This window comes from Megalobrama amblycephala, linkage group LG4 (genome assembly GCF_018812025.1).
Source record: "Megalobrama amblycephala isolate DHTTF-2021 linkage group LG4, ASM1881202v1, whole genome shotgun sequence".
Lineage (NCBI taxonomy): Eukaryota > Metazoa > Chordata > Actinopteri > Cypriniformes > Xenocyprididae > Megalobrama > Megalobrama amblycephala.
The window spans coordinates 12929539-12946192 of NC_063047.1; the positions used below are offsets into that span (position 1 = coordinate 12929539).

At 40.8% G+C, this 16654-nt stretch overlaps 1 protein-coding gene across 1 annotated transcript in view; it reads right to left on the minus strand.

The window, feature by feature from the left end:
• becn1 (beclin 1, autophagy related) overlaps positions 1–16654 on the minus strand; it is a 112514-nt gene that overhangs the window by 24244 nt on the left and 71616 nt on the right. Inside the window, exons 6-7 of the mRNA XM_048187618.1 lie at positions 1868–2004; positions 1497–1691 (exon numbers count right to left, since the gene is read on the minus strand). Of these exons, the coding sequence (XP_048043575.1) occupies positions 1497–1691; positions 1868–2004 (332 nt within the window). The remainder of the gene's footprint in view (positions 1–1496; positions 1692–1867; positions 2005–16654) is intronic.

The window sequence follows — 16654 nt, forward strand, 5'->3', positions numbered from 1 at the left end:
CCAGAATCGGCCAATTTGCTTCTAAAAAAAATTGGAATTGCCCATGAAAAATCAAAACTGGTGCTAATAAAAAATATTAAATAAAGCATTATTTAAATAAATCTAATAGTCGTTTTGCTGTAAAAACAAATGCAGTTTTAAAGAGCAGTGTACTAGCTCTCATGCAAATTAATTTGTTGTTTATATGGTTAATATTAATGCAACTATAAGCGCACTAAGGTTAAAAAGAAAGAAAAAAATGGTAATTCTGCCACACATTGTTAATTTTTTTCTAATCCGGCCATCAACCTAAAATGAGTTTAACACCCCTGCTCTAGACAGTGTTAGTTTACTCAGTTGCTTATGACACATAGCAACACAGCGAAAAGTACTTCTAATATGTTTTATTGAGAGTGGCCTACATTTACCTGTGAAGATGTGCCTTTTCATAAGCACCTGTAAGAGCTTTTGTGATGTTTGAGTCGACAGAGGCGCAACATGCGAAAGGTGCGTTTGCAAAAAAATCCTCTGATAGTTACAGTAGGACTGTCTTAAACAATTTATTTTGTTTTCAGTTTTCATACAAAAATTTGGATAATTTCCCTATAGAGAAAATTAAATACTATGAAAATAGTGTAAGTTATGATTTTTCACCATTTGGTTTAGTATAGTTAGTTTTGTATCAAATAAAATGTGATTTTCGGTGATCGAGATCTGGCAGCAGATAATTTTTCCTCTTGGGCGAGCGGTCCGCTCATAGCTTATCCTGCCCATGTAATTTGCCATAGACCAGCAAACCAATGAGAACGCGGGACGATGATGACGTTCCATAACAAAAGCACGAAGGCGCAAAAGCTGCCGTAGATCAGATTACCCGGAAGTCTCCGTAAGATTTAAATTAAATTGGCAGATTTAAAGAAAATTACCGTCGTTTCGCAAATAAATAAATTACGGACAGTTACATATGCATTACCAATCATGTAGGCTTTATGGTACACATCAAACAAGGGATTTATTAGTAATTTATAATATTAATATTAATTGCCGAGTCACAAATGGCTTGGGTATGCAGAGCATTCGCAGCTTATATGGACCGCACATGAGGAATCTTTTTTTCTTTTCTTTTTCTCAAAAAAAACATGATCAATGCAATACAAAAGTGCTATAACGACTTCAACTATATTGTATATGACATATTTTAGAACTTCACTTAAGGCCATTCAGTTTCTAGCACTGATTTAATTCTGATCTTGACAGTTAGAGCAGTCCACACTAAAATGTACTGCTCAAACTGTGAAGATCAGAATTAAATCAGTGCTAGAAATTATGAACGTATCACAATACATGCTTTGCAAAGAGGATATTAAAAAAGAAGACTCATCTGCGAGTGCAGAAGTTCATTGTTTAGTTTAGTCCCTCTCACACACTAAATGTTGGCATTGCCCTGAGGAACAGGGATTCCCCTATTATAATAAAAAAGAATGATATGACTGATAAATATTCTCATTCATATGTACTGAAGTTCTTCAGTGTCCATCAGCTGGCTGTGGTTGCGTCCCTCGGCTAGCTCTTTGGCCACGGCTTCACGCTGACCCTCAATGCTCTCCAGTTCCTGGATCAAAGATTCCTCTTCTTGTTTCATCTGCTGCAGTGCATTCAGTAGACTGGCCTCCTCCTCTTCTGGTAGTTGGGACAGCAACTCTAAACAGCTCCTGACAATTCAAAGCCAATTGAGTGACCCGCTGGAGTCAGTGATGTCAATCATGTATTGACTAAATATTTTTTAATGACAAAAATAATGATACAAACCATCACACAAAACAATCAACACATCCAACTCACAAAATAAGAAAGAAAAACAGTTGTTTTGAGCATGAATGACACTAACTTGTAATTCTGGCACTCGTTCTCTGTGATGTTGAGTTGTGTGTCCAGATGGTCCAGTAGTGTGTCAGTACATTCCTCACACAGTGGGTGATCAATATCTGTCTGACCAGACATGATGTCAAACAGATCGCTTGTCACCTATAAGAAAAACACACATACAGTATGAATAATCTATTCTGATACATTCATCCACCCAACTGCTTGTACAGGGTTCAACCCTACACTGTTTTAAAAAAAAAAATCCTAATTTTACATAAAATAACTGATTTTTTTTTACGGTCATTTTCTTTTCTTTTAAATTATATACAAAACTTGGTAAAATTACAAACAATATATGTAAATTAACAACTTGGCTGTTATTTTAAGTATTTTGACATTAATGAAAAAATACAGTAATTCACATTTTTTTTACAGAAAATTTACTGGTTTTTTTTATACAGTATTTTTCTGTTTTCTTAAATAAACAAATCTATGTAAAATTACAAAAATAATCAGTAATTAAACAGTAACAAAATGGTTAAATGATAAAACAGTCAAATGAATGGCAGCCAAAAAACCCTAATTATATCTAAATTATAACCCTAAAATATCCTAATTTAAATAAACCAAAAAACAGTTATTTTACAGGTAATTCCTGAATTATTACAATAAAACATTTTCACTTTAAAAAATATTATAAAAAAAAAACGGTCGATGACTGGCAGCATCGGCTGCCAAACAAAAAAACATTTAAGGGTTAGTTCACCCAAAAATTAAAATAATGTCATTTATTACTCACCCTCATGCTGTTCCACACCTGTAAGACCTTTGTTAATCTTCGGAACACAAATTAAGATATTTTTGTTGAAATCTGATGACTCAGTGAGGCCTCCATAGCCAGCAATGACATTTCCTCTCTCAAGATCCATTAATGTACTAAAAACATATTTAAATCAGTTCATGTGAGTACAGTGGTTCAATATTAATATTATAAAGTGACGAGAGTATTTTTGGTGTGCCAAAAAACCAAAAAAACGACTTATTTAGTGATGGCCAATTTCAAAACACTGCTTCAGGAAGCTTTGGAGCATAATGAATCAGCATATCAAATCATGATTCGGATCGCATGTCAAACCGCCAAACTGCTGAAATCACGTGACTTTGGTGCTCCGAACCGCTGATTCAACATGCTGATTCGTTATGCTCCGAAGCTTCCTGAAGCAGTGTTTTGAAATCGGCCATCACTATATAAGTCGTTATTTTGGTCTTTTTGGCGCACCAAAAATATTCTCGTCGCTTTATAATATTAATATTGAACCACTGTACTCACATGAACCGATTTAGATGTGTTTTTAGTACCTTTATGGATCTTGAGAAAGGAAATGTCATTGCTCCCTATGAAGGCCTCATGGAGCCATCGGATTTCAACTAAAATATCTTAATTTGTGTTCCGAAGATTAACGAAGGTCTCACGGGTGTGGAACAGCTTGAGGGTAAGTAATAAATGGCAGAATTTTCATTTTTGGGTGAACTAACCCTTTAAGAGTCACGGCCGCTTTAAAGGTGCCCTAGATTGTTTTTTTACAAGATGTAATATAAGTCCTAGGTGTCCCCTGAATGTGTCTGTGAAGTTTCAGCTCAAAATACCCCATAGATTTTTTTTTATTAATTTTTTTAGCTGCCTATTTTGGGGCATCATTAACTATGCACTGATTTTTTCAGCACGGCCCCTTTAAGAGATGCGTTCCCTCTGCCCCACGAGCTCTCGACTATATATACATCGCATTTACAAAGTTCACACAGCTAATATAACCCTCAAATGGATCTTTACAAGATGTTCGTCATGCATGCTGTATGCATGCTTCGAATTATGTGAGTAAAGTATTTATTTAGATGGTTACGTTTGATTCTGTGTGAGTTTGAGGCTATGCTCTGTGGCTAAAGCCAACATTACACACTGTTGGAGAGATTTATAAAGAATGAAGTTGTGTTTATGCATTACAGACTGCACGTGTTTAAAAATGAAAATAGCAACGACTCTCGTCTCCGTGAATACAGTAAGAAACGATGGTAACTTTAACCACATTTAACAGTATATTAGCAACATGCTAATGAAACATTTAGAAAGACAATTTACAAATATCACTAAAAATATCATGATATCATGTCAGTTATTATTGCTCCATCTGCCATTTTTCGCTGTTGTTCTTGCTTGCTTACCTTGTCTGTGCACAGATCCAGCCGTTAATACTGCCTTTCCTTGTCTAATGCATCGAATGGGTTGGCATTATGCAAATATTGGGGTCATAGTGGAGCTCGCGGAGAATATTACACGCAGATAGGCATGTGACGGTATCAAATTTTCATGTTGCGATTAATTGCTGAAGCTTTTATCACGGTATATGGTATTATCACTATATTGAAATAAGTTGCAAAAAAAAAAAGTGTTGTCATAGTATAACAGATTTAAGAACTCTTTTTGTAATAAAAAGAACTCTGAATGTTTAAATACATGTATTGCAATAATACAATACACAAAAAATATATAAAGTAAAATTTTCAAACAGATTAAAGTGCAAAAGAATTAGGTTATAAAGAACAAAAGGTAACACTTTACAATAAGGTCTCATTATTTAATGCATTAACTAAGATTCAGCAATAGCTACATTTGTTACAGAAAGTATTATTTTTTGTTAATGTTAGTTAAGAAATACAACTGATCATTGTTAGTTTTATCTCAGGTCCATTAAATAAGTTCTTTTGATTTTAGTAATGTTATTAAACCGTAACTAAGAAATTAACAATAACTAAGAATAATTAATGCTTTATAAGTATTTGTCATTGTCACTTTGGTAATAATGAATTAACATGTTAACTAATGAAGCCGTATGTCTCAAAGTTTTACTGAACAATAACAAATAATCAGAACATTTCTAATCATTAGGGCATGTCGTAATCCAGATTAAAATATAAAAATGTTTCAGTTTGAAAATAAAGAGCCTATTAAGTCTTTAAGTATTAAGTATTTGGTGCTGAGATTAACAACATTGAGATTACAAAAAAATGAATGGCTGTTTGAAGCATTTTAAAAACTTCACTAGCGAAGTTGCTTTGTTTTTGGGGTTTCCGGGTAACCACTGCATTCTGCTGTTCCATCAGCGCCCTCTGCAGTCAGAGAGTGAACGTGCACTTTCATTTAGCACGTCTCCTTCACTCGTTCCGCCATGTGCTTCTCATGCACGTTGTGCTTGTTTACATGAGTGCGTGTGTCCCTTTGACGCAGCATACAGCGGTGTTGTGCATTTTATATGGTTGATGGGCAAAGTATTCTTAATGCATTATAAAAATTTTATAATTGGTAAAAAATTATTATTTACGGTATTTTGAAGTGCCCACGATAACAATATCGTGCATATTCATTATCGTGATATATCACATTACCGAATATTGGCACGTCTACAAGCAGCCAAAATGGCGACTGTGTTCAGCCTTACATTGTTCAAACCGTTGGACACTGATGGAGAGACTCAGGAAGAAGTTACCATTTTTAGAATGCAACTGGACATTTCTGAAAGTTTAGAGGATAAATTTATGTAGATGCAGTGGAGTTGATTCAACTTATCGACTAGCATATGCAGTCATGTTAATCTTTTGTGCAAAACCCGTATGGACGCCCACTATAATCTTCCTTCTTCGCTACTGTTCGGACGCTCTTGCTTACAGCTCCGCGCTTTGCTCTATTGCTTTTATATTTTATCTCCTAATTTTAACTACAGCAAATAGGCACAGTGCTCAAACGACAAATCTTGGCACCAACAATCTTTTTAACTGGAAGAATTGCTACAAAAAAGGGGAATTTTTATCCAACCAGCCTCCCACTGACGGCAGCCATCAGCTTACATTCCGGAGAAGGGAAAACACAGCTGCCTACATCCAAAAGGATTAGAAATAACATGCCTCCTCTGGTTGAAGAATCTACCTGCTGCACAAACTGCCACAGACTTCTACAAAGGATTGCAGTTCTTGAAACAAAGTTACTTGCGGGCTACCAAACCAGAAGGAACACACAACAGAGCTTCATCATGGACGTCCTCAGCACACAGTCGGTGAGTCCCATGAATCTAATGCCACTAAACAGACCGTACTGAGTGCCGAAATTGATCAACATATTAATCGATGGCACATACAGGGAGCGAGACCCAAAGGCACTCGAGACATCAGATTGTCACGAGTATCACATATTAATGCAGTAGCATCCTCTACCCCAAACACTAGCTCCCTACCACCGCCAATACATCTGGAGAACAGATTTGAAGTGTTAATGAATGTGGGTGAGGAATCTCCAGACATGATGAATGTGGGTGAGGAATCCCCAAACATGATCGGACACAGATCAAATCAGCCAGCAGCTAACACCGATGCTAACTGCTGCTCAAGGTTGAACAGTCAGCGGCACTCAGCTCAGAGAGCAGCCGAGCCCAGGACTCTGATAGTGGGTGACTCTATTATCATAAACATTAGCAGCAGGGATACAACTACATGCTGTCTTCCACAAGCAACAGTTTCTGATGTAAACAGGGAACTTAAGAGCATTCTGATGAAATATAAGACTGCAAATCGACTAATCATTCATGTGGGGAAGAATGATATTCGGAAGGAGCAGTCAGAACTCCTTAAGAGGGATTTCAATGAACTTTTTGAAATGCTTAAAAGACTAAAAGTTCAGTCGTTCATCAGTGGACCACTCCCAGCAAGAGGAACAAATAGATTTACACGGTTGCTTGGTCTTAACACATGGCTGCAAAAAACCTGCAACTTAAAAGGACTGATATTTCATCGACAACTTCAATCTGTTCTGGAGTCAGAGACAACTGTTCACTCATGATGGCCTGCACCCAAACAAACTGGGCTCAAGAGTGCTAAAGGACAATATCTACTTCTGCCTCCATCATCCTTCAGCAGTGTGTGCAAATCCACTCAACCTGAATGGCACAAACACACCTGGACAGAGTACAACTGACCACAGGACTTCATTTCAGCACCTGAATGGACATGCGGTTGACACATCCCACAAGGTCAATGATAACACCACGCAGCCACAACAACCACTGCTCACGCACACAATCCTGACTGAGCCCTGCCCACAGAGCTCACCGAGAGACAGTGACGTGTTAGAACTGCTCCAAGATTCAGCACCCAAGGACGATTTTCGGGAAAACAGCCAGGGAAGCCAGGACAACATATTACAGCCTCCGGTAACACCAGAGCAACAGCCCCTCTCACCGGACACATTATCCCTTTCTCCAGCATCCCCTCTTCTGTGCTTCTCAGAGAAAATGGAGGAACTGGTGTATGCTGGAACCAAACTCTCCCACTCTTTTGCTGCGAGCCCCCAGATATAAACAAAAAAAGCGTCAAGCCCCGAAACCACCAAAGCCTGTGGGCCCAGCTCGCCCTCCCTCTCCTCCTGCGAGAGCTCTTCGGCCCCTGCCACAACGCCAGAGCCCTCAACCTCCTCCATCTGTTCTAGGTGAACCAAAAACAACCGATAACAGCTCTCAGTGATGTGTGTCGGGTCCCCGCTATGATAACAGTGACTTTATCAAATGTTTACAGAACAAGTGGGAACCCAGTGTGCCTGTAGCTTTCTCTATTTCTGTTTTATTACGTTATAGAAAGCCTAAGGCCTTCTCAAAGCGTTTGGCAAACCCATTTAATCTGCTACCTATTACACGTCAAACTAAGATTACTGTAGAGACAGAAAGTAAGACTGTTAAGTTAGCACTTTTAAACATCCGCTCACTTATAAATAAATTACTTCTAGTCAATGACTTAATAACCACAAACAACCTAGATTTTATTCTTCTAAATGAAACATGGCTTGAAGACAGCTGCAGTGCAACAATCCTGAATGAAACAGCCCCTCCTAACTTTACTTTTATGAGTGTCTGCAGAGCTGTCAGGAGAGGTGGAGGTGTTGCTGCTCTATTTAAAGATGTCTATCAATGCAAGCAAGTGTCATTTGGTGATGACTTGTCTTTCGAATACTTGGGTATTGTGTTAAAAGGTGCTCCTCGCATTCTACTTAGTTATCTACAGGCCTCCAAAATACTCTCCAGCCTTTATGGAGGACTTTACAGAACTGTTATCAGCAATTTCCTCTGAGTTTGACTGTTTTGCTATTACTGGGGACTTTAACATCCACATAGAAAATGCAGAATCCAATATGGCAAAAGAAATCATAACTGTTTTGAATAATTTTGATCTGACTCAACATGTACATGGACCTACACACAATCGTGGACACACTCTAGATTTAATTATTAGTAAGGGTCTAAACATTTCATCCATTGTCATTAAGGATGTAGCGCTATCTGATCATTTCTGTATTTTCTTTGATTTATTGATCTCTCAGACTGTTGAAGCTAGATCTATCTCGGTCAAAAAGCGATGCTTAAATGAGAATACTAGTGCACTGTTTATGAAGGCTATATCTTTAACACCAAGCATATCTGCAGACTCTGTTGATTTTCTCCTTGATTCTTTTAACTCAAAAGTACAGAATGTTATTAATAACATTGCTCCTGTGTGTTACAGTTGTACTGGTTTGAAGAGATGAGGCAGGTACGGATTTCCACAATACACAATACTTTAATCCAAAAGGCAAGGAGAACCAAACATACAACGTAAACATAACATTGAGTAACATTTAAGACGGACAAGGAGTGAAGGGAGTGAGTGCAATATAAAGGGTGTGCTGAGAACAGAGTCCAGGTGCAGGTGATCCGTGAAGCTGAGGAGCTGACGAGGGAAGTGAGTGCAGGTGAGGAGACAAGAGGATCATGGGATTTGGAGTCCGGGAGACAAGGGATCCGTGACAGTACCTCCCCCTCCCGGTAGGCGGGCAGCCATGGCGGGTCAGGTACAGTGGGCTGCCATGGTGGGTCAGGTGCAGTGGGCGGCCACGGCGGGTCAGGTGCAGTGGGCGGCCACGGCGGGTCAGGTGCAGCGGGCAGCCACGGCGGGTCAGGTGCAGTGGGCAGCCACGGCGGGTCAGGAGACGTGGGCTGCCACGGCAGTGTTCGGAGCCCACCCCCATGTGTGGCGCCCACATGTCCCCCACCCACGGGTACTTGCCCCCCCCAAAAAAATACTTGGGGAGGTTTAGGATAGTAACAAGGAGTCCCAGAGACATCATGGATATGTGGGTGGAGGAGCATGGAGCTGGCTTGGCGGCGCGTAGAGTGGCTGATTCGGCTGCGGCGGCTGCGGCGACTGGGGCGGCTGATTCGGCTGCGGCGACTGGGGCGGCTGATTCGGCTGCGGCGACTGGGGCGGCTGGCTCGGCGGCTGAGGCAGGAGCGGAGGGCTCGGCGGCTGAGGCAGGAGCGGAGGGCTCGGTGGCTGAGGCTGGGGATACTGGCTCGGCGGCTGAGACTGGGGATACTGGCTCGGCGGCTGAGACTGGGGATACTGGCTCGGCGGCTGAGACTGAAGCGGCTGGCTCGGCCGCGGCGGCTGGAGCAGAGGGCTCGGCGGCGGAGGCTGGAGCTGAGGGCTCGGCGGCGGAGGCTGGAGCTGAGGGCTCGGCGGCGGAGGCTGGTGCTGCTTGCTCGGTGGCGGAGGCTGGCGCTGCTTGCTCGGCGGTGGAGGCTGGCGCTGCTTGCTCGGCGGCGGAGGCTGGCGCTGCTTGCTCGGCGGCGGAGACTGGCGCTGCTTGCTCGGCGGCGGAGACTGGAGAAACTGGCTCGGTCCAGAAGTCTATTAGCCAGGCCGCATCATCTGGCGGCTTGCACAGAGTTGGAGCGGCAGGCTCGGATGGGGCTGGAGCGGGCTCTGGAGTGACTGGAGCGGGCTCTGGAGAGACTGGAGAGACTGGCTCGCAGGAGACTGGAGAGACTGGCTCGCAGGAGACTGGAGAGACTGGCTCGCAGGAGACTGGAGAGACTGGCTCGCAGGAGACTGGAGAGCGCTCGCCCTTCTTCCTTTTCCTCCTCTTAGGTTTACCGGACCCAGCGGAGATTTGTGGGCCCGGCAGGACACAGGGGAAACATTCACTGGAGGGGTATGCGGAGGAAGACGGAGACTGACTGACTGGCCCGGCCAACCGTGTTTCTGGATGTACTGGAGACAAACACTCATCCTGAACCTTTTCCACGAAGAATTTGGAATCATTCAAAAACAAAATTAAATTGATAGTTTCGCTTAAGGAGAGACGATAATCAGGTTCATCTAAACCAGTGGTTCTCAAACCTGTCCTGGGGACCCCCCACCACTGCACATTTTGCATGTCACCCTCATCTAACACACCTGATTCAAGTCATCAGCTAATTAGTAGAGACTGCAAGAGTTGAAATGGGTGTGTTAGATGACATGCAAAATGTGCAGTGGTGGGGGGTCCCCAGGACAGGTTTGAGAACCACTGATCTAAACGGATAGTGTTGTCGTCCAGACCATCCAGAAACAGGGCGATCAAACATGCTTCAGGCCAGTCAGACAAAAAGGCAAGCTCAACGAACTCCTCCACATACCTCTCCAGCGAACGACCCACCTGTAGGAGTCCAATGAGCCGCTCGCCAGCTGTCCAAGATGAGAGAGGCATGGGAGAAGTTGGAGCCCGGGAGATGAAGGAAGCTTCCATTTTTTTTTTCTGTGGAAATCCGGTCGGTATAAAGGTCCGTCTTTCTGTTACAGTTGTACTGGTTTGAAGAGATGAGGCAGGTACGGATTTCCACAATACACAATACTTTAATCCAAAAGGCAAGGAGAACCAAATATACAACGTAAACATAACATTGAGTAACATTTAAGACGGACAAGGAGTGAAGGGAGTGCAATATAAAGGGTGTGCTGAGAACAGAGTCCAGGTGCAGGTGATCCGTGAAGCTGAGGAGCTGACGAGGGAAGTGAGTGCAGGTGAGGAGACAAGAGGATCATGGGATTTGGAGTCCGGGAGACAAGGGATCCGTGACACTGTGAAAGTCAGGAAGAAAAGTGGCAGACAAAAAGCACCATGGAGAAACTCAACAGCAGTGCAAAATATGAAAAGACAATGCAGAAAAGCAGAGCGCATGTGGCGAAACACAAAACTTGAAATCCATTATAACATCTATAAAGATATTCTTCATGCTTTCAATGTGGAATTAGGCAAAGCTAGACAGACCTTCTTCTCAAATATTATAAACAAAAACTTAAACAACACCCGCACTCTTTTTGCTACTGTAGAGAGACTAACAAACCCCCCAAGTCAGATTCCCAGTGAAATGCTCTCAGACAGCAAATGCTGTGAGTTTGCTTCCTTCTTCTCTGAGAAAATTAATAATATCAGAAAGGCAATCAGCACATCCTTGAGCTGCACTGGGGTAAAACAGATCAGATCACAACATCAGAAAGCAGCTATTATGTCTGTTTTCGAAGCAATTGATGGTAAAATTTTGGAAGAAACAGTACAGCACCTTAAAACATCAACCTGCGCCCTTGACACACTTCCCACATCTTTTTTCAAAAGTGTGTTTAACTGTTTAGAAGCAGATCTCCTAGAAGTGGTAAATGCCTCACTTCTCTCTGGGACTTTTCCAAAATCCCTGAAAACTGCAGTTGTCAAGCCCCTCCTGAAAAAGAGCAATCTGGATAACACCATATTGAGCAACTACAGGCCAATCTCAAATCTTCCTTTCATAGGCAAGATCATTAAAAAAGTTGTTTTCAATCAGCTGAACAAGTTCTTAAGCTTGAATGGATACTTTGACAACTTTCAATCTGGTTTCCGACCGCATCACAGCACAGAGACAGCACTCATAAAGATAATAAATGATATTCGCCTTAACACAGATTCAGGTAAATTATCAGTGCTGGTTCTACTCGACCTCAGTGCTGCGTTTGACACTGTCGATCACAACATTCTTCTTGACAGGCTGGAAAACTGGGTTGGGCTTTCTGGGATGGTCCTTAAATGGTTCAGATCATACTTAGAAGGGAGAGGTTATTATGTGAGTATCGGTGACCATAAGTCTGAGTGGACATCTATGACATGCGGAGTCCCTCAAGGTTCAATTCTTGCACCCCTCCTGTTCAATCTATATATGCTGCCACTGAGCCAAATAATAAGAACCAAATTGCATATCACAGCTATGCAGATGACACCCAGATTTACCTAGCCCTATCGCCTAACGACTACAGCCCCATTGACTCCCTGTGCCAATGCATTGATGAAATTAAAAATTGGATGTGTCTAAACTTCCTTCAGTTAAACAAAGACAAAACTGAAATCATTGCATTTGGAAGCAAAGATGAAGTTCTCAAAGTGAACATGTACCTTCACTCTAGGGGTCAAACAACTAAAAATCAAGTCAGGAATCTTGGTGTGATTTGGGAGTCAGACCTGAGTTTCAGTAGCCATGTAAAGACAATAACTAATTCAGCATATTATCATCTCAAAAATATTGCAAGAATTAGATGCTTCGTCTCCAGTCAAGACTTAGAGAAACTTGTTCATGCTTTCATCACCAGCCGGGTGGATTATTGTAATGGGCTCCTCACTGGCCTTCCCAAAAAGACCATAAGACAGCTGCAGCTCGTACAGAACGCTGCTGCCAGGATTCTGAGCAGAACCCGAAAACATGAACACATCACACCAGTCCTCAGGTCCTTGCACTGGCTTCCAGTTGCATTTAGTTGCATTTAAATCACTCAATGGTCTAGGACCTCAAAACATTGCAGATATGCTCATAGAATATAAACCTAACAGATCACTCAGTTCATCAGGATCAAGTCATTTAGAAATACCAAGGGTTCACTCAAAGCAAGGAGAGTCTGCTTTTAGCTGTTACGCCAGCCGCAGCTGGAACCAGCTTCCAGAAGAGATCAGGTGTGCTCCAACAGTAGCCACATTCAAATCCAGACTCAAAACACATCTTTTTATCTATGCATTTGCTGATTGAGCACTGTGCTATGTCCGAACTGTTTGCACTTTATTTTATACGTATTATCTTTTTATTCTTTTAATTCCTTTTCTTGTTTTTATTTCATTTTTAATGTATTTTATATCTTTTATGTATCATCTTGTTATTCTGACTTTTAATGCATTTTAAATATTGCTGTCTGGTTGAAAGAGCTGGGAGAATTAGGAAGAAAGTGATCAGGGTAAAATTTGGTAAATTTGGATAAGGGGACAAACCATGGGGAAATTTAAGCTGTAGTGCATGGTTAAGATCTCTGGATTACAGTCAGGACACTTTCCAAAGGGGGACATTTCCAAAGGGGAAATTTGAACTGCGTTGCATAGATAAGATATCTCCGGAAGGGGGATTAGGGCTGTGTGGTGCAGTTTGAGGTATCTTGGCAAAAGGGGAGATTGAAACTGTGTTTATCAGTTTGAAGTGCCTTGGACAACAACAACAACAACAACAACAACAACAAACTCCCTAAGACTTCCTAGCTCTTCCATCCAGATAGCAAAATTCTCTGTTTTTACTGTTATTTCTATTCCTTATGCTCTATTTTTATTATTCTTTTTTTATGTAAAGCACTTTGAATTACCATTGTGTATGAAATGTGCTATACAAATAAAATTGCCTTGCCTTGCCTTGCCTATACATAGCGTACCTGTTTGCCAAACTGAGCCATACACACCAGGCTAACGTTTATGATTGCTATCAAATGCTGTGAATGGTCTAATATTTGTTCTAAAATATTGCTCGGACAGAAACACTCCTTTTTCAGCAATCAAACTTGCCAGGGTCAACTTCCAGGCTATATCCAAGCTAATGAGACTCTAAATAGTGTTCTGTGCTTGTCTGTGCAGCCAACGACAGAACAGTTAGCACGCTTTGCTCGAACTTTTGCCATGGCCTTAGAACTGGTACTCAGTTTTCACTTGCGAAAACAAAATGACTGTGCCATGGGTGGAAACATGCAAATTAAGGGGCGGTAATATTATAATAAGATCCCCTTCCTACGTCACAAGGGGAGTGAAATCTCAGCGGCTTGTTTTTTCACATGCTTGCAGATAAAAGGCTTGCCAAAAACCAAGTTACTGGGTTGTCCTTTTTCATGTTTATGGTTTGGTAGATGCACTTAAACATGGAAAAAGTCAGATTTTCATGATATTAATAGCTTTATTAGAAATCTATCTCTAAGTCATGAAGTTTATCTATTTATTAATGCATGCTATATTAGTCTGATATTTATTCTGCACATTAACATGCATGATTGAAAGTTCTTCAGTTGTCATGTCAAAAGATACTATACAGCTATTACTCTAGCTATGTTTCTATCACTCTGTTTTTATGTGCATTTTGAAGTATTGCATCAGAAACAAGTGATGTAAATGCCAAATTTCAGAAGAAAAAAAATCCCTTAATCCACAAAAAAAGTTTTACTCTCACTTGAGGAGGTTTTTTTACTTGTGAAAAAGAGTTAATGGGAATAATGGGAGATGGAAATGCATTTGCTGAATAAATGCTGATGTAGCGAACATTAAACCCACATGACTAATTATCTGTTTCCACTGATAGTGTTTTATTTAGTGTTGGTTACTAGGTTACCAATACCACCTTCATCCGCTCGAACAACTTGATGGAAACACAGGAAAAGTCTGTCTTCTCCTGCCTCAGACCTTAGCATGTGTGCTAAGATTGACTTTATGGCTGTGTTTACACTGGCACAAAAAAAATCAGATTTTTTGCTCACATCTGACACAGATTGGAATCTGTTGCACACGTGTAAACACAAAAATCCGCACAAGATCTGATTTTTACGCATCCGATCTGAGCCACTTCCACATGTGGTTTTAAATCAGATACATATCCGATCTATGGACATGCGACCTACGTCTAACATGCATATCCGATTCTCATTGGAATTCCAAGCCACCACAAGGCAAGGGCAACACGTTTGCCCTTTAATGTTGTAGCTTTAATGCCCTTTAAGGTAGCTTTAATGTTGTATTATGAAGCAGATGTGCCTGTATGCACTCACACTAAAAATTCATAGCTTTATTATTGAGGTAGAAACTTTATATGTCTATTTTAGAAATTGAGCGCACACACACACACACACACACACACACACACACACACACACACACACACACATTTAGCAGCTGAATTTCAAACTCTGGACAGTTAATTTAAGAGAGACCGCTGTGTGTTTTTTTATTTTTTATTTTAATAAACTAAAAGCTTCACTGGGTAGGCTACTCTCTCTCTTGTGCGCTCTCTCCTTTGCTCGCTCTCTCGTTATCATTCATTCAAATAAATGTAATCTTAAAGCTGCAGTCTGCCATTTTTCCTCTTTGTCGCCATCTCTGTTTGAAACATGTGATTGCAGAGTCATATGTTGAATAGTTATCGTTAAGTGCGTTGTGCATCGGCACGGCTCAGCGCGGATGAATCTAATGTTTGCTACACCGGTGTGGATATGGCACTTTAGAATCATAGATTCTATGTCTTGAAGTATGACCAAAATGATTTTCACTGGAAAATATTATCTTGAACAAGCAAGTAAGCATTAGGCCTACAATAAATCGTGCTGCCAATGATGATTAAATCTAACAATCGCTTAGCTCAAATCATGCCAAACCGTGCAAATTATTATTACTGTTATACTTTGATCTCATATTGTTAATGTTAACAACATCAGCATTGCATGACTATCCCTGAGTCTCAATCAGTTCCCTAACTCATGAATCAGCATATCATGTAAATTAATGTGGCCAATTCCCTGATCAGTGGCCTGACTACTGAACTAGGAAGCTGACTGAGACGCACGCTATGTGTATTTAGTGTATATTAGAGTTACCTGTAGATTTCAATTCCTGTAGCCACTCCACAGTCTTTTGCTTTTTGACTACGGGTGAATCTCCAGTTGTCACTGATGATTGTCAGTGTCAGAATGACATTTAATTATTTCAGCTGCTGTGAGAACAGACTATAAATGATCCGCTACAAGCAGCATCCTCACATGATAAAACCGACTTGCCTGGACTCCTTTTTTCTGTTTACAGATGTGACGTAATGACGCAAAGACGAACTGCTGCATGCTTGAATTTCCCGTGGAAATCTACCAGGTCGCTCTTATTTTAAAACATTATTACAAGCTTACTGTTGTGAATCGAGCTAAGATAAGGAGATAGTTTTGAACACTGGCTGGTTATGTACTTGCTCAAAAATTGATTTTGGATAATTTTTAACCAAAAAAAGTTACAGACTGCAGCTTTAACTACTGTAGATAAAATAACAAACACAAATTACCTTTATTTTCCAATCTATATTCGTTCAGTCAGAATTCACACTGCAAAACATCCATGACACTGATAGCTGTGAACTTATCCATTCTGGCAGGTAATCATGACCAACGTGAAATATATAAATAATTTTAATAGCACGGCCATTCAAAACCCGAGGGTCTACCATGTGCATGCAAAGCTATCAATGACAATCATTTTGGGCGGGAATTAATGTAAACACAGATATCGGATACCGGTCGCATCTAAAGTAAATGTAAACAGACTGGCCAAAAAATCGGATATGGTCAAAAGACCGGATCTGTTCATTAAGTCTTGCAGTGTAAATGCAGCCTATACCTCCTTGTTGGTTGTTGTACAATTTATTGTTAACTTAAAGACTTGGCTAATTGTTGCTAAACAATTTTCTTAAGTTCCTTCATATTCCTAAAAGAGTTTTAAGTTAAAACTGTTTCTAAGTCACTCTGTTTTAGTTTATTTAGGAAGCAGTAAGGAGGTGGATGACGTTTTTTATGTTCATGTTTTCTCCTGTGTTTGGCTAGAGAGGGAGTAAGGTAAAAAAAT